A 21,909-nucleotide genomic window follows, 5' to 3' on the forward strand; every position below is an offset into this window, starting at 1 on the left:
ACCATCATTAGAGCTCAACCTCGTGATCTACTGATGACAGGGTAAACTGGCAAATGCTTAGTTATTTGGACCACTCGAGGGACTGGGAATACTTATCGAACAGGAGAAAACACCCAGCAGCCAGGAGAAGAAATCTCTGATTGCATGCAACCTGAAAAAAAGCATGTATGGCACTCTCAAGAGAACAAAAAACAAACAAACAAACAAACAAAAAAAATGACTGACAAAAATAGAAGAGACTGATAAACAAACAGAAAAAGAGAAAGAGAAAATTTTTTTTGCTCTAAAAAACCAAGGTCACTTCCTTAGATACCAGCTGCATGATAGAGTCTCTGGAATGCAATGCTGTACAGAACACACTAAGCACACACACACACACACACACAGAAGAGAAAAAGAAACACAGCTCTGCAAACATTCCAAGTGCAATGATCTCTTGCTGGGAAAATTCCCCAGAGGTGGAACAAGAAACACAAAGCACATAACTCTGCCTCAGCTGAGAGAGACTAGAGCAAGTTCAGGTTAAAAAGCGCCGTCTTTATGAGCAAAGTAGAGAGAAAGAGAAGTGAAAGGAGGAGGGAGAAAAGTAAAGGAAATGGAGTGGAGCTAGAAAGGCGAACACTTCAATACCATGGCTGCGCTCCACCTCGGGTTAGTCGGCTTGTGAGCGGTATGGATCCAGAGCAAACAGAAAACCTGGCTTGTTCTGGACTTCAGACCGGACTGAACCCACTGCTTCACATGAATACTCGAGTGCCTTTCTCTATCTGCTGAGTGTATGATCACCACAAGACTCGAATTTCAACACGCTTTCCTTTACTTTAAGAAAGAAAAATCTGTTTACTCGAAACTTGCTTATAATGGAAGTTATATAAGGGAAGGACGGTTGTAGAGTTCTGTCAATGCTCAGGCAAAGCCACGTTTTTGTAGAAAGATTCCATTCAATTTTTAGTCGAATGTGTTTGTAAAGCTCTTCTTCTTTTCAGAGGAAAGCCTCTGCAGTTATGTGATTGACATGCTTGTGTGTGGAAACCAGAAAGGCTTTGGGATAGCTTTTTATTGGTTTGTTCATGAGTTGGAAAGTTAGATGATTTATACCACAGAATTGCTGAATTTTCCAGCCTGATTGGTCAGAAGGTGTTGATCTGACCGTATTTCCAACAGCTTTAAGTGAATAAGACTGATGATCTCATCATGGCACCTGTTAGTGGGTGGGATATATTAGACAGCAAGTGAACATTTTGTCCTCAAAGTTGTTAGAAGCAGGAAAAATGGACAAGCGTAAGGATTTGAGCGAGTTTGACCAAGGGCCAAATTGTGATGGCTAGACGCACCAAAAATTCAGCTCTTGTGGGGTGTTCCCGGTCTGCAGTGGTCAGTATCTATCAAAAGTGGTCCAATTCAGGTGACAGTGTCATGGGTGGCCAAGGCACATTGATGCACGTGGGGAGTGAAGGCTGGCCCATGTGATCCGATCCAACAGACGAGCTACTGTTGCTCAAATTGCTGAAGAAGGATTGCTGATTGCTGGTTCTGATAGAAAGGTGTCAGAAGACACGGTGCATGACTGGTCAGGGCTGTTTTGGCAGCAAAAGGGGGGACCAACACAATAATAGGCAGGTGGTCATAATGTTATGCCTGATCGGTGGAGTGCTTTCCAGTACCATGACAAGATGGTTTTTTCTTCCTTCTTCTTTTTATTAACTTCAATAAAGAGAGGGAGAAAAACAGACTTGTGAGGAAATGACTGTTTACAACTGCTATAAAGTAAGTGTTAAATAGAAGTATTTTGTCTTGCAAATCTCCTAGATTTTACATTTTTAAAAATATGAATTATTAATAAAAGCAAAATCTGTAATTGTCTGAGAATTGCTTATGGTATAAGAGGAATCTGAATCTAATACTTCAGAAAATACTCAAGTTAAGGGTTATAAAGTTTGCACTGAGTTGCATCACTACATTTCCACTACATCTTTGATTATTTTCCAACAACAGAATGCTACAAGTGTTTTCACTGCGTTTAGAGACATGTGCTAAGCATTTCGTCTGTGGTCATAAAAAAAAAAAAAACCTTTAACAAAAGCATTCCTTTAACAAACAAACATGTAAAGCCTGTCATTCATTCAGACTGAATGACCCAAGATACGAGAGCTTACACACCTAACAGGACTGTAGCAACTTGTGTAAGAGAGATAAACTGCTCAAATTACTCCATAGAGAGAGAGAGAGAGAGAGAGAGAGAGAGAGAGTCTAAAGAGACATGTCTAGGCTTTTCTCTGTTGAACACAGATAAGCACATTAACCTTCGACCTCACCTCTGACCCACCAAACATCTTCCAAAAGAGAGGAGTCTGTGTGTGTGTGTGTGTGTGTGTGTGTGTCTGTGCCCCAGAAAGGCAAATGACGTGCTTAAAGAGAAACAGGCTTTAAAGAGTTCAGAGTTCAGCATTTTGGATTCACCAGCTAAACAGGGCAAGACATTTAACCACTTCATTTTGGTGTAATGCACAGGAGGTGTGCGGGTGTAACGATTCAAAAAGTAAAAATCAATAAAGAAAATATGGAAATCATGACTAAATCAATTCCATACCCTTTGGGTTTTATCGCTAGGATACACTTGCATGTGTAATCAGTCCGAACAGAAGCTTGGAGTGTTTGTGCTCTCTGTGTGGTTCTTTTGTGCAGGTGAGAACAATCCCACTCGGGTGCGGACCACAACAACAGGCCAGAGACCGCAAGCTGGTATTTGTCTGCTTCAGAGTAAATTCTAGAGTGGTTTGATTGAGAAAATGATTGAGACTCGGCCATATTGTTGGTTGCAGGTAGAACTTATTTGTCGAAGTGACCGAGAAGGAGCAAACTGAGGATAGAGCTGCAACCCTACAGAAATGCTGCGTGTTCTGGAGATCTGGCCTGATATGAAATATACAAAATGTAGTTTTTAAAGATAGATATGTAGTTATTTATTGACAGCCAACTCCCTGCATTAAATGAACTTGCCAAAGGTTCTACCTATTAAGGAGGTCCTTATGAACTTGTTAGTCTCACTGCAGAAGGTGTGGTGTCTCCACCTGTTAGTCCCATGGAATGAAGCATGATGTTAGTCTCAGTGACAGAGCAGTGGCCTCTGAACTTATTAAGACTCAAGTATACTTGCTTTTAAGTACAGTACGTCAATGCAAGATGGCTACTGCACATATCCTGTTGTCATTTGGAACGTTGCTTGTGCACATCATCTAAAAAATAATGCGACAGGTCCAGGTGGTGCTTCCAGGTATTGATATGATACAGGCGAGTTTATGCACAGCTTTAAAATATCGGATACCTTAAAGGCATTCTTCATACACTGGATCATTAATCTCATATTTATGTACATCATAAAACATAACATTTCTAATCAGTCACATCAAATCAGTGAGGAAATGATGCTTTAGGACACAACTGAGTACAACATACTGCTCATCAATCATTAATATAATAAGTGTGATACTCCAGAATAAACTCCACAGTACATTCACATGCAGGTCTGTGATCGTTTTAGAATTGAAATGAAATGATCGAAGCAACATGTGATATGGCAGGAACAGCCGCTTTGATACAGTGACATCATATAACCTCAGTATGATCACAGTATGATAACCTCATTTTGCCCATAAGGAGCAGATCTAGCCCGGTCTCTAAGTAAAAAAATAAAGGCTGCAGTGGATAAGCGGCTGAGTAATGTTGTACATTGGGCTCTTTGTACTCCTTAGCTACGACTACAGCTGAGGTAATCATGCATTAAAGCATCTCACAAAGCACAGCAGCCAGTTTCTTGGTCTCTTTTTTCCCCCCTTCAAGCAGGGGAACTAAAAATAACTAATGCGGAGACCCATTAAAGGAATCTGCTATTCAGTTTTGACTTAGGAACAGCATGGGACACACACAAACTCACACACTCGTTTCCCATGGTACGAAGTTCAGCGTATGTGCAATGATGGTCAGAGAAGCAACAACAACAACAACAACAACAACAACAACAACTACAACAAAAACCATTAAATTAGTCCAAAGAGACATGCCTCTGTTTGCTAGGAACCCAGGTATAGCTGAAGTAGAATCAAACTTCTATTACCAACAAAGAAAAGGCTTTTGACCTGGTTTAAGAAATTATTTTTAATCTATAATCATCATATAGGTGGCATGGTGGCTTAGTGGTTAGTACGTTCGCCTCACGCCTCCAGCATCCTGGGTTCGAGTCTCACTCGTTTGCATGTTCTCCCCATGCATGGTGGGTTTGCTCTGGTTTCCTCCCACAATCCAAAGACATGCTTCTAGGCTGATTGGAATCTCTAAATTGTGTGATTGAATGAGTGTGTGTGCCCTGCGATGGGTTGGGGTGTACCCTGCCTCGACGCCGGAGGCACAGGCTCCCCGTGACCCGATGATAGAACGGATAAGTGGTACAGATAATGAAATCAAATCATCATATAACTGAAAAACATGAGGCATGACTGTCTTTACAATCATGCCATGGGACTTTCGATCTTCATTTTCAGTTTATCGGGGTTGGTTTGCAAGGAAAAGAAGGCTCAGAAATGTCTTTATTGCAATTTGTAAGAAACCAATGCACTAAAATGATCAGCGCCTTCGATATTCAAAATAAAAAATACTGGAGTAAACATTGACTGTTCCACTAATTTGCTTATTAGCATGACATTTATATTGGATATGTTTTTATCTGTTTTGTATATTACACGTACTGTCCATCTGTGCTGCTCTCCAGTGTGTAATCCTGCAGTCCTGCTTGGCTCCAGGTCAGAGTGGCACATCCTGTGCCCTGGCTGTTGCCACAGTGAGCATGTTTATACATCATGGGAGTGAATGCGTGGTGGGAGGCCATCACAGCGTCGCTGCTATGGAACAGGCACTCCTGTATTCACCAGACAGCACTCTGTATTTTATGTGCACTCAAGTGCTCTTACTTTACAGCCTCCGTTAAAAGGAGCATTTCACAGACACGCATATGAACGGCTTCACACAATAAGACACATTTCCCACTCAGAGTCTCCAAGGTTACACCGATATTAAATACAGACACCTAAACAGACACGGGGCCTTTTAAACTAAAAAAAAAAAAACTAAATGTAAACTAAATGTATTAAATGATGCTAATTAATGGTCTGAGTGGAATATGGCGCTCGTACGTTCACTTCCTTTGATTATGTAAAATACATTATATGCATAATATAAAAAGTCAGGGAAATGTTCTCCCTGCTTTCGAATTTTATTGTAGCTACAATATTCATTATATCATCTGAAGATCAGGAGTTCAAACCCTGGCGATGTCACAGCTGTGCAAAAAATGTCTGTGCTCTCTGGGTGGGAGAAATGGCATATTCTCTGCCCTGTCAATCAATTAACACTGACCAGTCTGTCAGCTCATGCGTGCAGAAGTTGGCAGATATTGCTTTTCTTTGATTCAGCCGAAGTTGATTAAGTTTATTTGTCACATACATTACTGCACAGTGAAATTCTGTCTTCGCATATCCCTTGGGGGTTGGGGTCAGAGCGCAGGATCAGCCATGACGTGCTCAATGGCCTAACGATGGCAGCTTGGCAGTGCAGGGGCTCAAACCCTGATCTTCTGGTCAATGACCCAGAGCCTTAACCATTTGAGCCACCACCCCTACCGCTACCCCTACCGCTACCCCTACCCCTACCCCTTCCCCTTCCCCTTCCCCTACCCCTACCCCTACCCCTTCCCCTTCCCCTTCCCCTACCCCTTTTAAATGTGTTCTGTGATGAGCAGCAGTTTACAAAAATGTACTTGTCTGGCTTCGTGTGTCTCAGAGGAAGAATTCTCATGCTCAAATCGCCCCAAAAAATTCAATACATAAACAGTATCTCATTTCACAGAGCAGTGTCTTCTGGTTACTTTTACACTCTACAAAAATAAACTCCCTTATCTGATCATGTCATTGTTCTTCTAAAGGTTTGCGGTAGAGTGTCAGGAAATGGAAATGGGGTAACGGTGATACTGACTACTGTCTGAAGCTCATTCCATTCAGGAAGAAACACAATTCTGAATCGGTTATGAACACAAACACAAACTCCCGATATGATCCAAAGACATCTGGATACAGCAACAGGTGATGGTGTAGTAGAGAGTGAATATTTGTCTGACTCTACACTGAAGTTCTTTATTACTGACATCATTTCATATTTGGACTGGAGTATACATACACCCCGGAGCAGAACAAGCATTTCTTTCAGAGACGATAAAATCTGGCCTGGGTTATGTTACTAATGTAGCAAAGAAAAACAGCATAATTTATTACTGCTGAACATACACAAATTTCATTTTGCTGCCCACTTTCCAACCACCGCTGTTTCCCGCTTCCTCTAGACCCACTCATGCAAATCCTAACACAAGCTCAGTTTATGTACAAAATAAATCTGCACATTTCTATTAAATGCAATAGATTAAAAATAATTATCATGACAAATACGGCAGCGAAGCAGTTCACGATTTATTGGGAGCAGTGTAACGTGCACCACGGGCGGGGGAGACGAAAAGCCACAGTGACAGGAACAAAGCAGAAGGATTAACCGTATAACGTCTGTTCAGCTTAAAGCGCAGGACAGTCTCTCCTGGCAAACAGTGGACAAGCACACGCAGGGTGGAGGACCGGACCTCCAAATAAACATCACAAAACACTTGTGTGATCAGCCACACACACACACACACACACACACAACCTCTCTCTCTCACTCACTCACACACACACAACCTCTCTCTCTCACTCACTCACTCACACACACACAACCTCTCTCTCTCACTCACTCACACACGCACACACACACAACCTCTCTCTCTCTCACATACACACACACAGACAATCTCTCTCACATACACACACAGACAAACTCACTCACTCACTCACACACAATCTCTCTCTCTCTCACTCTCGCTCTCTCGCTCTCTCACACACACACACACACAAGCACAATCAGAGATCTTGAGAAACTACTCCATGTTTGGGCATTGAACACAGAGACAGAGAGAGAGAGAGAGAGAGAGAGAGAGAGAGCATGGGAAAGAATGAATGCAATGGAAAGCAATAAGAAGAGAAAATGAAAAACAGACTCACTCTGGCTGTACTCATTTCTAGTTGCGCACACCGGCATGCTTACAGCTGAAGGATTCCTCCAAAGGATCGCGGCAAAACCCCTGAAGTGCTCAAACACCCCACAGAAGCAGACAAACACAAACCTCCCTCTTCTCACACAGAGACCTCATCAGACCACTCCCCTACCCCTCCTACCCCCCCTCTCTGTGTCACTTCAGCCCTCGCTGAACTTCGAGAGGGATTAGTTTACAGTCTGAAAAAGCTCGAGTGAAAGCCAGAATTCCAGGGGAGCCATGCTGTTCAGTGTCCCTGTTCTTCGCTCCTGTTCAGAGACCAGCGCTGTTCCTTGAGGAAAGAGGAAGTGACATGCCCAGGTGCTTGCTGATGGAGCACTGCTTCAAGTCAACAACAGGAAATTTGACCAAGTGCCAGTGAGGAAGTAAAGGAAGAAGAAGGAAAAAAAAGTGGGGTGGAAAGTGCGAGAACGCTCACCCCTCTCCCTTACTGTCTCTGAGTAAATAAGATGGGACTTGGATTGAAAACGGCAGGCAGGCAGGCAGGCAGCATTAGTCACAGTTTCCTCCACACAAAAACGCCGCTGCCACTCTCTCTTCCTTTCCCTGTCACCTCCAGCCAAAACCAACAGGGTTTATGGGCAGGGCGCGGCTCAGTACAGGAGCTCCGCATTCATTCATGTTACAACTCCAGCAAAAAACAACAAGTCCTGCTCACAGAGAGTCTGCAGGTATCCTCCAGCTAAATACTCTCTACAAAATAACTCTATAGGAACATCTCCAAACACAAGACAATAAAAAACACCATACAAAATGAATATAAAAAGCCTTCTCGAAATGTACAACTATTTTATAAAAATGTCGTTTCAGAAAAAGGAAAACTTTGTAATGATCTGTGTGCAGTTTGTGTAAATGTGTAATGAAGTTGAACATTAAACTAATCGGGAAAAAACGTATATATAAAAACATTCTTATTTGCATTATCCAGACTTTTCCCACCCAGAGAACCCAAACCAATAAAGCTTCTGTGGAAATATGTATTTGGAAAACATGTAGTGTTTGTACTAATGGCTGTAGTTTTATAGCTTCAGATTGCTATGGTTACGTTACGGAGCTTTACATGAGGAAAAACAACTTCCTAAAAGAACCGTGCCATCATTTTAAACCCAATCTATTCACGTGAGACTTAAAGCCCGTTAGACTTATAGCTCTGATGCCTATAAAACAAGTACAGAAACTATAGAATAATAATAATCGTTTCAATATGATATAGACGTCAAAAAGGTGCAAAGTAGATGTGTGAGACGAGATGAGCTTCAGGAAGCTCAGAGATTATGAGTGAGTGATTGTGTAAACGTGTGTGTGTGTGTAAGACAGAGAGAGAGACAGAGATGACAGAGAGAGAGAGAGACAGAGAGAGAGAGAGAGAGGGAGGATGTGTTCTTACTTGTTCTTTGACAGAAGCCAGGATATTGTTGGCAGCGCTCTCGGACTCCATGTTATGATTGGCAAATTGATCTTTGATTGGCAGCAGAAGGCCCTCCTCCGACATGGGGTTCTGCTCAGGAGCGGGCATTCCTCCTGCAAGTGCACACACACACACACACACACACACACACGTTAAATGCAAGCACAAGCACAAAACACATTCCATGGAACTCAATCAGGTACTAAAGCTGAAAGCTGGAAAGCATACAATTGCCTCATTTGCCTACACACATTTTTTTTTTACCTCTCAGAGAAATGACTAAACACACACACACACGCACGCACACACACACACACACACACACACACACAGTAAGCCGCGCGGGCAGGAGTGATAATTTTTCACTGGTTTCAAAACTCGAGAACTGAAAATGATAGACTACAAACACAATTTTAGCTCAGAAATAGACAAGCAAGCTCTCTCTCTCTCTCACACGCACACACACCTATAAAAAGTAAAGATAGCTCTGGTCAGAGAGCATAAACAAAAGCATGTATGGCAGCAGAAAGCTGATACCACAAAACAAAGAAAAACTGTTTTGACTTGTCCAGCACTAAAGTTTTGTTGGTACAGTCCACATGGACATTCAGCTCCACTCAAAACCCTGAACAGAAACCAGACCGGTGGAGCTCATACAACACCACCTACACTCACGCACAGGAGCGGGACAGTGCTGCTAAAGTTAGTAGCCATACACAGACATCAGCGTGGACCAGCCTCTTATCAATCACAACACAACTATATATAAATAATAATCAATCAGTTAGGACTGGGTGACCATCACTCCATAAATATAGTATAGCACCAAGTCATTCACACAGACATGTAATGCTTATGCTCCACATCATCTAAGCCTAATAAATACTTCATAGATTATTAAAAACTTTCTTTACATTAAAAAATAATGTTTTCAATCACAGGGCAAGTCTTCAGAATGGAGGTTCTCACCCTTTCGGTAACATAACAAGCTTACAAACTACACCGACCAGGCATAACATTATGACCACCTGCCAAACATTGTGTTGGTCCCCCTTTTGCTGGCAAGACAGCCTTGTCCCATCATGCACTGTGTATTCTGACACATTTCTATCAGAACCAGCATTAAGTTCTTCAGAAATCTGAGCAACAGCAGCCTGTAGAGGGCATCTGGAGGTCTGAAAGAGGTCACAAAGTGGCACTATTTACCCTAAATATAACAAGGATCAAATGACGAGGTCACTGTGCAGGAACACGTGACCGGGGCACCAATATATTTTGACTCGTGTGTCTAAGCAGGCTTTCATGACCCATCCGCTGCACTGCTGTTAGCTTGCTCTGTTTATTTTCTGTTCTTTCATTTGTTTATACTATATATTGCGGTTGCCTCTGTCAGTTTTATTTTAACCCAGGACCGTTGGGATGGCAATCATCTGCCCCCCCATGACGTCCCTAATAAAGAAAGCACATAAAGTGAAATGATGTGTGTGATCTCACACTTTGCATAGGTTCACTTCATATCTAGTGTCTCTGGGTTATTTGAAGCCACAGAGAATCAAACATATTAAAGAGTGTGTTATTTATTGTGGAGATGCGATGCTTACAGCGCTGCCACGTAAGTCAAATCTGCTGCTTGTGAAAGTGACATTTCTTTACAATCTCCTATACATTAGAGCGTCTGAGGATGGGAGAGAGGGCTTTTATAGCAGTGGCTGTGAGAAGTGCACCATGTTTGTTAACACATGTATTAAAAATACAGATCAATAATTCAGCCTGTGGTCTGGCTGGTTTACAGATGTATTTTTTATTATTATTATATTAATAGATTAACTTCGTTCTAGGGACTAGGAACCTTGAAGATTCCTCAAGAGACTCGTAAGGAATAACACTTCACATACAGAGAACGCTTTGGTGGTGTAACACCCAAAAATCTGCATAAGTGCAGGGATTTACCAATGATTACAAATTTTAATTTACAAAAAAATGACAGCTTGCACTTTAATGTTTTATTGTTACACAGATCAGGCATAACATTATGACCACCTGCCTAATATTGTCTTGGTCCCCCTTTTGCTGCCAAAACAGCCCTGACCCGTCCTGCACTGTGTATTCTGACACCTTTCTATCAGAACCAGCATTAACTTCTTCAGCAATTTGAGCAACAGTAGCTCGTCTGTTGGATCGGATCACACGGGCCAGCCTTCACTCCCCACGTACATCAATGAGTCTTGACCGCCCATGACCCTGTCTCCGGTTCACCACTGTTCCTGCCTTGGACCACTTTTGATAGATACTGACCGCTGCAGACCGGGAACACCCCACAAGAACTGCAGTTTAGGAGATGCTCTGATCCAGTCGTCTAGCCATCACAATCTGGCCCTTCGTCAAACTCGCTCAAATCCTTACGCTTGTCCATTTCTCCTGCTTCTAACACATCAACTTTGAGGATGTTCACTTGCTGCCTAATATATCCCACCCAAATAATCAGTGTTATTCACGTCACCTGTAAGTAGTCATAATGAATATTGAAATGCTGGAGAAGTTAGCTCCTGTCATCACCTGACATATCACGTTTCTTCAACAGCATATAATTTCTCCCTCTTGATAATAACAAGCTGGTCCTTTTACAGAAATCCAGAAAACGTAATTCTTCACGTTAGAGTCTGTGCCGCTGTTTTAGAAAACGACTAAAACAACTTCTATAGAATCAGATTTGAGAACTGTGGAAAAACACCTGCACGAGATTCCGCCTTATCACCGAGCACAGATCAGCAAAAATCCCAAACTATGGATTCTGCAGAAGTGTCCATGCTGAGACATGTCACACTGCTCTACAGAACACCACAAAGGACTATTACAATGCTCACTTGATGTCCAAACATAATCATTACCCTTCCTGCTGCAGTATTAGTACTTGGGGATGGAGACAAATCTCAGTAAAATCTACATTTGCACATTATTTATTTATTCTCACCTGTAGGCTGAGAGAGTCAGCAGTACTGCAGATGGATAGATCAAAACCTTCTTATTTAAAGACCTGTTTGTCTAAGCCCATTTGCACATGCAGACATTTTCTCACTCTGTCTGATGCTTCAGATCATTACATGTTGCTGTGGAAAAAAAAAAGCATTAAGTATAATTTAGTGTTGCAAGAACATGAGCTGAAGTTTGAGCACACGCTCGGTGTATACTTAAGCATAATACACTGTTGTTGCTGCAACACACCTGCGTTTTTGTTTTTCTAAAGCATGTTGCTTCCTTTTGGATAAAAATTGAACAGTTGCTTCCGTCCCAAAACCAGCATATGGACAAGAGACTTACAGCGTTTATCGCTCACCGCAGAGTTTCCTTTAGAAACAGACAGCTCTCTGTTCTCTCTTGATCATAATCATAACAAATGCGAGCCAAAGCTTCCTAGCTATGACACCAGTGCGGTTACTCACGCTGCACGTTGCCCATAATCCCCCTGCAAATCAGGCACACGTTCTCCGGTGGAGATGGACGAGGAGAAAGAGTAGCCAGGACAGGCATTCAGAGTGCAGAGTGTTTTTCTCTGTGTGTGTGTGTGTGTGTGTGTGCGCACTGTTTGTCAGTTACCTGCCTGGCAGGTTCCACACACCCAGTTAAGATTTTTTTTTTTTGCTCTGAATGCAGAATAGTAGGAAAGATAGTGAGGGGATAAAAATCGTGTTGAGAAATCATGGAAGAAGTGCATGAGGTTCTGAAAGAGCTGCTAACATGTACTGACAGACTCGAAGCTTTCATTGAGCATCTCACACGCACACGCACACACACACACACACACACACACACACACACAGCCAAGAGCTCAGGCCCAGAGTAGTCAGAGTAACCTGATAACATTATGCTGTATGACTAAACTGGGTCATGATAACTCATTCACTCATCGCTAGTCATGCTATTATTCCTTTTAAGGAAGGAAGGAAGGAAGGAAGGAAGAAGAGAAGAGCAACTCCAAAACTGTAGATGTCCAAACATAGAATGGACAAGTTCTGCCAGGATTCTGCTTCTTCAGCACTTACTCCTCCCAGCGCTATTAAACTTTGATAACACACATAGACTGTTCACTTTCAGTTTTCAGCCTTTCACCCACGTCCCCACCCCTTCATCCTCTCCAATCACTTTCAAACCTCGCTTTCCTAACAGAGCTTTCACATTAGACTTAAACGCCTCCTTCTTCCTCCAAGAACTGAACGCTTTGCAGGGTGTGTCACTAAAATGGAAATTGATCTGTTCCCAGTAAAAATGCATGTGGGCCATTTGCAGATGAGCTTATCTATTTATCTATCAGTTTATCTGGCGTCTTGCTGAATGCTCATACAAGATCTCAGTATGGCTCTAGACATGCACAGGCTACAGCTAATGTACTGTAAACAGCATCGTAGAATAAATATCAAGCACATTAGAATCTCCTGGGTGAATCTTTTTAAAAGAAGTGAAAGCCCATGGGAAGAGTAGTAACGGTTTTAATGTAAAGAACCATGGCTCCGTTTGGAACAGTGAAATATCCTGATGCTGTTATATATACTAAATATCAGCATTGGCGCTCGACTGATCAAATTAGTGGGCAGAAAATACCTATGAGATAATCTTTTCCTACTTCGAAGCATCTTTTTAACACTCTCTCTCTCTCTCTCTCTGTGTATTTGCAGCTGTCTCTGTATACACTGGATGAGAGAGAGAGAGGATTGAAAATGCTGCACCTGCAACTTTACCCAAACATACTCCATTTTCTTCCGAATCATAATGAATCATGAACAGAAAGTGGAATGGATGTGCGCTCTTACGTGTGCAGTAGTTAGGTTATTAAAATGTGGCTTTGTGTGCGGATGGTGTGTGCTGTGCCGCATCTCAAACAGCGCATGGATTCGGTCTGAATAAACAAGGCTTTGATTTTCATGTGACCTTATTACTCCTCCTACCTTAATCACTGTCAGCATGGCAGGTGCATTGATCAACGGTAGAGTTAAGGTCAATCCCACTTCAGTACAGGTGATGCAGGGCTGAAATTCTGTTCAATACAATTGACTACTAATGTACACAATGTTTAGCAATTTTAGCGTGTCAGAACAAACTTAAGTGGAAAATGGACTGGCTTAAGGGGAGGAAAGGTGGCAGGAACTCCACACTTACACCGCAAGAATGTATGAGAGAGAGAGAGAGAGAGAGAGAGAGAGAGAGAGAACACGCCTGGGGGTAAAGTTCACATACAGGTGGGCGCACACACACACACACACACACACAGAGCACAAAGGCGTAACCTTTACTTCACCTGCTCTGACCATCTGGTTTGGCTCACTGCATTACATCAGTCATGAGCAAAGAACAGAAGGATGACTAACTTGTGACATTATCCCATCTAATGAACACACGCACACACACACACACACACTTCCTGACCTGATTGTGGACCTAACTGGAGGTAGGTGACCTATGAGGCAGATGGCCTTGAGCTGGAGCTGTGGAGATGGTGACTCAAGTCTCATTGTGAATCTCTGAAGTTTCTTGTTATGCTCTATTAATCTTTACTACTACTGTGCTGCTGAAGCTCACGGACCGGTGCTTAGATGCCTGGAGGAACGATGAGCCATTTTTCGGAAAGAAGATTATCTTCGAGCTACGACGATGAGAGGACAGTTCGTGTTTTAAACAGATATAAAGCAAGAGTTTGTAACGTTTAGAGCCCTCTACTGTCTGTGAGCTGTATAATCTGACGAGCCTTCTCCTTAAACCCAAACAACCCCACCCCTCTCTGCTCTCCGAATGCCTCAGAAGTCAGCATTTTATTTAAAAGAGCTAGAGCTGAGAAGTCATGTTGAGGTTAGACGTTTGGTGTGTTGTCTGAAAAGGTATCTAGCCAGATGTTTTAAAATATCACATATTATATTAACAAATTAAAGTCAAGCATGATTTTCCAGTCAAGTATCATCATTTTTCATGCCAAAAATATCACTCCATAAAGGGTTTCTTCCAAAAATGGGAATTATGATGTGCCCATCGAACTCTTGTGTGCATGAAGGATTAAAACTATCTCTGAAATATAATGAGCCTCTTAGCAGATTTGGAGCTCCAAAGATGGCTAAAATGTCCAGGGCACATTTCCTACAGGAAGATCTCACTTAAACTCCCTATAAAGTGCTAACTAGCTCTGGAACTCACCCTGAACATACACCGATCAGCCATAACATTATGAGCAGTGAGAGGTGAAGTGAATACGACTGATGATCTCCTCATCATGGCACCTGTTAGTGGGTGGGAGATATTAGGCAGCAAGTCAACATACTGTCGTCAAAGTTGATGTGTTAGAAGCAGGAAAAATGGGCAAAGCATAAGGGTTTGAGCGAGTTTGACGAAGGGCCAAATTGTGATGGCTAGACCACTGGATCAGAGCATCTCCACAACTGCAGCTCTTGTGGGGTGTTCCCGGTCTGCAGCGGTCAGTATCTATCAAAAGTATCCTTTAAGTCCTGTAAGTATCCTTTATATCCTGTAAGCCACATCTTGCTACCAGATACCACAGCACACTTTCAGTGATCTAGTGGAGTCCGTGCCTCCACGGGTCAGGGCTGTTTTGGCAGCAAAAGGAGGGGGACCAGCACAGTATCAGGCAGGTGGTCATAATGTTATGCCTGATCAATGTACATGACATTAAACTTGCAACTGCAACATTGCAAAATTCTCTCACACTCTCTGGTGGCTAATCGGCGCACATCCCACAAAAGAATTCACAAATGAATTGCATGATCTCGATCGTCTAACTGGAAAAGACAGCACAATGCATTATTAATGCGCAGGGTGGCTACTGCTTGCTTAGGGACCACTTATCAAGATCAAAACCAGCCACAGCGTTCTGATTGCTAACGATAAAGCTCTCCTGATCAGACTAACGGTCTCCTTATGCACCGTCATGGCCCTGAGGAGCTCTGAGCTAGCTGCTTGTCAATCACCGGCTTAATCACACGTTCAGCTTTGGCTAACACAGAAAATAACTTGCAGTCTAATAAACCTGAAATCCATAAGGGACAAAACATTTAGCTCCAAGTGAAACAAACTGTCTCGCGAGCTCTGCTTTGAACTTCTGGAGAGGAATAAAAGAAGAAGCTGAGGTTAACCTATGAGCTGGATGATGGCTTCTGCTGTGTGGGTGTATGTTATGGCCGACTGAGTGAGAGAGAGGGATTGAACGAGTCTAAATGGTCCGCTCTCATTATGCAGCTTATAGCTGCCTCACTAAAACCTCCCCAAAGACACACTAGACTTAATTGCTTATCACAAACAGCGTATTGACTTGACGGCATAAAAGTGATATCTGTGTGCCAAGTTTGCCTTTTCAGCCTTCGCTAAACACAGTCAATGCCATAGCTCACTCCTGATAAAAAAAAAAAAAAAAAAAAGATGATTACTGATGAGTGTTCCTTCAGAATATCCAAACAAGCCAAACAAAACATGCAAGAAACACTATAATCATGGAACAACGTTCAATACTGACACACACACACACACCTAGGCATTCTCAAATGATGGGATTCAATTTCTTTCAAACGTTTTACAACCATTTTTAAATCGCAAAGAAAAATACGCCTCTGTTGGCTGCATGTTTTGTCTCTGCGGGAGTTATGAGTCTGACACCGTCTCGAGTGAAAATGTTTTACAAGGATCATTGGTCCAGCTGCTTCTAAGGTTTGGAGTGACAGCTCATTTTCCCAGGAGTAGAAGGCGAAACAGTCGACCATCTTTTGTCTCGGGTTTCTTTACGTTTCAACCCGAAATCCGGCAACGGCAGCAGCTGTAGTAGTTTTCTTCTGTCGTTAATGCAGTGATGATGATGATGATGATGATGATGTCCTGAGCACTGTCAAATCAATACTGGATGTGTATTTAAAAGTCAGAAAGAGGGTGCTGAGGAAAAGCGGACTTCTAATTCACTGGCTATCTAATTACTTAGAAAGCAAAATATAACAACGGTACAGATATCACCATATACATTTTCAAGTAAACTGGTAAAAACAATGCATCAGACCATTCATCACACTGCTTCTCTAAAGCTCAGCAATCAATAGGCAACAATCCCTATTAGACCCAGACACTTAAAATATAAAAAAATTCATTTTCATGTCATTCAATACATTTTCCTAAAGGCAGGTGCTATCATCTGTTTAATGTGTGTGGGAAAGTTTAAAATTCCACCAAGCACAAAAGATTTCTCCAAATCCTCTTAATCGACACTGCACCCCTTTACGACATCTACAAAGGACAGAGGATGAGGCAGAAGAAGGTAAAAGGTCTGTGTGTCTGCATAGCATGTCATTAAAACGGCAGACAACAGAGGACACGACATGCTATAGTTATCCTCTATGAATCTTTGTTTGTGAGAAAGTAGAGGAAAGAATGAGAAGAATAAACAAAGATGTTTTACACTGTTTAACACACCCAGAGGAACTGGAACTTCTCCCAGACTCTAAGATCACACTCACACTCTCACCAGGAAAGCATTTCCACAAGCCCTTGAGACCACCTTGAAGAAGACAGTGTCACTTTTTACTCCACAAATGAAGCCAAGAAACCTGATCCCAGATCCCGAGACAGATAAGAGATCCTACCTTCTCCGTGGTAGATCAGCGGAGGTCTGGACGAGAGGAAACCACTGGGAGCCTGTACCATGATGAGCAGACTCGCAGTGAGCACTGAGCTAATTCTGACCACTGTTAAGACCTGTCTATAGGAAGGGCTGGGCTACACCACGCAGAGCAGAGGAAGTACAGACATGTACCACCTGAAGCCACAGAACACACTCATTTCCTCTTATCATCATAGCACACACACACACCCTTAAATCAATAAAGCACTCCTTCAAAGAGCCATGAATCAGGTCAATCAGACGCCATAAAACATCAAGCAGCAATAAATCGAGATTCAGCTGGATGTTTAATCCTCATTACACAGGCCACCACAATCAGCCATGGATCTTGTTCTCATCTGTGAAGGCCGGGCTTATTTAAAAACTATGTTCTTCAGTGACTTTTCAGTCACGAAAGGCATCGAACACTTCGGCCCTCTATTTGTTCCTACGTGATTTATCCATTTAATGAAGTGTGTAATGATGAGCTGTTACATTTAAGGGCAGTGTTAATCTTGTTAATGGAGTTACTGACAAAAATGCTTATTGATGAAAGGCTTTTAAACGTAATCAATGATAACGAGAAGAGAAAAGATCCACCAAGTGACTTTCACTTTGTTGAGGAAAAGTATTTCAAGGCCTCCGTGCTGCTTTTGTATCACCTTCACGTCTTTTTGAGCTGTTTTTTAAAAGAAAAAACAGATTGTTACCTTTCGTGACCTACATCATCATGCAGCCCTTCAATTTCCTGATGGAGCCGGAAAGGGTTCGGATGGTCTATGCGGCATGAGGAATAAAACAGGATGAGTGCAGCTATGCCAAACCCAAAAAAGAATAATGTGTAGGGGGTTAGAAATTGGGGTTAAAAAACCATAACACAGTAGACTGTAGACACAGTACTCTCACAAAGCGCTTGTGTAATGTCCTGAAACCTTGAAATGTTTCCACAGGGCTGACATTTTTCTATGATAACTGTTGCTGCTCAAGCTGTCTGAACATGTCTGACCAGTGTAGAAGAACAAAAGGAAAATATTCTCATTATTATAACATTACAACGATTTGATAAATTTTCGGTTGGACACTTTAGCCTAAACCTAATAAATCTTTTCTTTTGGTTAAATTTTTTACCCAAAATAGGTAAGCCCTTATAAATACAGATAACTAATGTTGTGTTATTCTACCTAAATACTTGATGGATATACGCTAATTGCTATTATTTCACATTAATGAACATCAAACATTCTCCTTTTACAGCGCCAGAAAGTAAGGCCACGGTGTTAGTGGTACTTTCAAGCAGAACAATCGAGTTGAGACAAGAGCACCGACCAAAACATTACTAATGTGAGATAGTGGGAAGAGGCGGGGCTTCCGGGGGTGTCATTTAATATAGGAGAGTTGACTCATATGTTGTTTTAATAGAGAGAATAAAGGACCGCCCTTTTTGAGTGATAACTCAATAATCTACACTAAATCTGTGGCTGGTCTGCAAAAACAGGTTTTGGATTAGTTGGAATCAAAACTTGGATGCTAAATGGCTTGAAACGTCATAAAATCTTCACCAAAATATTTCACAGACTAAGAAAACACCAGAACAGAACAGAATACAGTCTTTACTCAGCTACTGTATTGCTATGCAGGACTATTTCTTTTCAGGAAGTGCAGGGTCAGAGGCAGGGTCAGTCTTCTAGGGCCAGGCAGTGGCATTAAACGTTCTCTGACTCCAGACTTGCTCCCATCGACCCACATCAGCTCACACTCCACTGAGCTGCCACGGTGCAGGAAGTGCTAGAATTACTAAACACTGAAACAGAACACTGATTTACTGAATCAAATAAGAAATAATGAGAGAACCTGTGCACAGACAGGCATGGCTCACAGTGTCACAGTGACTGGTTTTAATTGTGTTTAGCTGCATTAGCAATTCTGAGTGAAATAAGTAAGCAGTTCTGAACGTTAAGTTTGCAAAGACAGGAAAGGATGCAGGCCTGGTGCTCTTCACTCTGCCTGCAAAACAAAGAAGCCACTCATAGATTATAACTTTAATATCTTTACTGTCATTTATTTAACCTTCCTTGGTCATTTATACATTTCCTATTTCACTCATGCACTCATTTCTCAATCTCCTCACCGCTTCTATGATGATAAAGGAGCGTGTCTTATTCAGCCAGACAGTATCAGCTGAATCATCGGCTAATCACTGTGCACAAGAAGCACTCAAACTACTGCAATTTCACAAGGGTACACAAAATGTTTGAGGACACCTAACTATCACTGCGCCGTCTGAACATTCCAGACTTTGTCTTTTTTGGCTCAAAACTCTGGGAAGCCTTCAGGAAAGGCTTGTGGAGAAGGGCTGGGGGAATTTGTGCTCATTCAGCTACAGGAGCATTAGTGAGGTCAGGCACAGATGTTGAGTAAGGAGAACTGGAGCTTAGTCGGCATTCTGGTTCAGCCCTCAGGTGTTCAGTGGGGTTGTGTTCAGGGGTTTGTGCGGGCCACTAAAGTTCTTCCACTCCATCCTTGGCAACATTTTGTGCATTAAACATTGTTCAACAGTTTGGGGGAGACCCACATATGGGTGTGATGATCATGTGACTACATACTTAAAGCTTATTATTATATTGAAGTAAATTGATGTAATTTAACGTAGAACTGTACCAAGAATCTCAGTTTCCTTTCATTTTCACTTTCAAGAGCATAAAGACCTGCACAAATGTGGAAGAATAAAAATCATGGATCTACACTATATTGCAAAAAGTTTTGGGACACCCCTCCAAATCATTGAATTCAGGGGTTGTTTTTCAGGGGTTGGGCTCGACCCCTTAGTTCCAGTGAAATGAACTCTTGATGCTTCAGCATACCAAGACATTTTGGGCAATTTCATGCTCCCAACTTTGTGGGAACAGTTTGGGGATGACCCTTTCCTGTTCCAACAGGACTGTGCACAAAGCAAGGTCCATAAAGACATGGATGTACGAGTTTGGTGTGGAGGAACTTCACAGAGTCCTGACCTCAACTCGATAGAACACCTTTGGGATGAATTAGAGTAGAGACTGAGAGTCAGACCTTCTCGTCCAACATCAGTCCTGATGATTTAAGACAAGGCCATCTAAACTGCAACAGATTATTATTGTGATGGCACAAGAACCAGTAACCGACTGTATTATTATTATTATATTAATAAAGCTAATAAAGCCTTAATAAAGATGTGCAGCTCTACCATTTTTCATCTTTCTCCCCACACTGTGCCTGAATGGTATAAGAACTTAAAGGCACACCAGGAATTCACGACCTTCCCATAAATAACAAACCACTAAGCTACTACTGCCCTTTTGCAAAAAAACAAAACAAAACTGGGGTTTATAAGCACAAGGAGGTTAGGACTCCCCAGCATGACAAAAGTTATTAATAAGTCAAATCTAATGATTCAGGAAATATCCAGAATTCCTCAGCATTTGGTCAGTTTATATGAAGACTGACTTTCACTGATCAGTATTTACACAGCACAAATCCAACACTATTTTGGATACAAATGGACAAAAAGCAGCTACCATTTTAGCATTCTGTCTGTGAACCTGGTGACAAAACTATTACTGGAGAAACAATGTATGAGGGAACAATTTCAGTGTCAATATCCAAAACAAAATTTCCATCCTGTCTCTGAAACGGACAAGAAAATGTATTGTGTCATAACATTTTAAGTCCTTAGCTGTCGAATGTTTTCTCATTCATGCTGGCCAAAGGCATTAACCTGCATTAACTACTGATATCAGACCGGACAGATCTAATTCCTAGATAGGTTTGGACACACCCTCCATTATTATTAAGGGAATAATGAAGTCTTTTTCATTAGCACGATCACAGTCAGTTTTTTTGTATTCAGTTATAATTTCTGACTCATTAGCTTTGACTTATTATTCATGACTTTTGTCATTTTGGGGATTCCAAACATTTCATTATTCTCATCTAATAACAAAGCTGGAGAAACAAAAACATAAAATATTTACAAGATGACATCGCATATGCTACGGCTTAGAAAAACAGTGTAAATCCAGAAATGCTGAATATGTGCAGTGATGATCAACCAGTACAACTTTAGGAATGATGCAAAAACAGACAGACTAAATTAACTAAATCATTTAAATGTCCTAATCAGTACACAGTGCAATATTTTTGGTTGGTCATTTTGTAATGGTGAATGCAAGCATAGATACCCGTGCTGTGGCTGCCTTACTGAGGAATACAGAAAGCTATACACAGCAGAGAGATCATCAAACCTGCACAGTGTCCAGTGTAAAATCATTAACTTCAATCATTTATACTGTTCTCTGCTTTCATTTGTATAGTAGTGCTCCAGATTTTTCCGGCAATCGTGGGTACAAAATCATTTCAAACACAACAACTATCTATAATTATAATTACCTGATGGAGGTATTGCAGTAAAGGTTTTATATTCACTACACAGTCCTTTCCTTCTTCCACTTCACAAGAAATAAATGTCAGAAATGATTATATCCTGACCCTGAGAAAAGGGACAGAGAACCAATTACGCTCAAATATATTTTCAAATATTCTCTCGTTAAATCTCGCTAAAGATAATGTTTCAGAAAGGAAACTTGCTAGTGCTTTAATATTAGCCATTAAAGGATCAGCTAGAAAGTGGACGACTTTACGAAGTTC

At 41.7% G+C, this 21,909-nt stretch overlaps 1 protein-coding gene across 7 annotated transcripts in view; it reads right to left on the minus strand.

Moving 5' to 3' along the window:
- The window catches only part of LOC131354001 (plakophilin-4-like), a 119,851-nt gene that overhangs the window by 77,878 nt on the left and 20,064 nt on the right, over positions 1-21,909 (minus strand). For 2 of the 7 annotated variants that reach the window (XM_058391198.1, XM_058391195.1), the window contains exons 1-2: positions 12,035-12,163; positions 8,574-8,707 (exon numbers count right to left, since the gene is read on the minus strand). In XM_058391198.1, coding sequence (XP_058247181.1) covers positions 8,574-8,707; positions 12,035-12,122 — 222 coding nt within the window. In that variant the 5' untranslated portion in view covers positions 12,123-12,163. Of the gene's footprint in view, positions 1-7,133; positions 7,669-8,573; positions 8,708-12,034; positions 12,171-17,212; positions 17,363-21,909 lie in introns of those variants that run through there. The other 5 variants (XM_058391197.1, XM_058391203.1, XM_058391196.1 and 2 more) reach the window with 5 other exon arrangements.

This window comes from Hemibagrus wyckioides, linkage group LG06, assembly GCF_019097595.1.
Source record: "Hemibagrus wyckioides isolate EC202008001 linkage group LG06, SWU_Hwy_1.0, whole genome shotgun sequence".
Lineage (NCBI taxonomy): Eukaryota > Metazoa > Chordata > Actinopteri > Siluriformes > Bagridae > Hemibagrus > Hemibagrus wyckioides.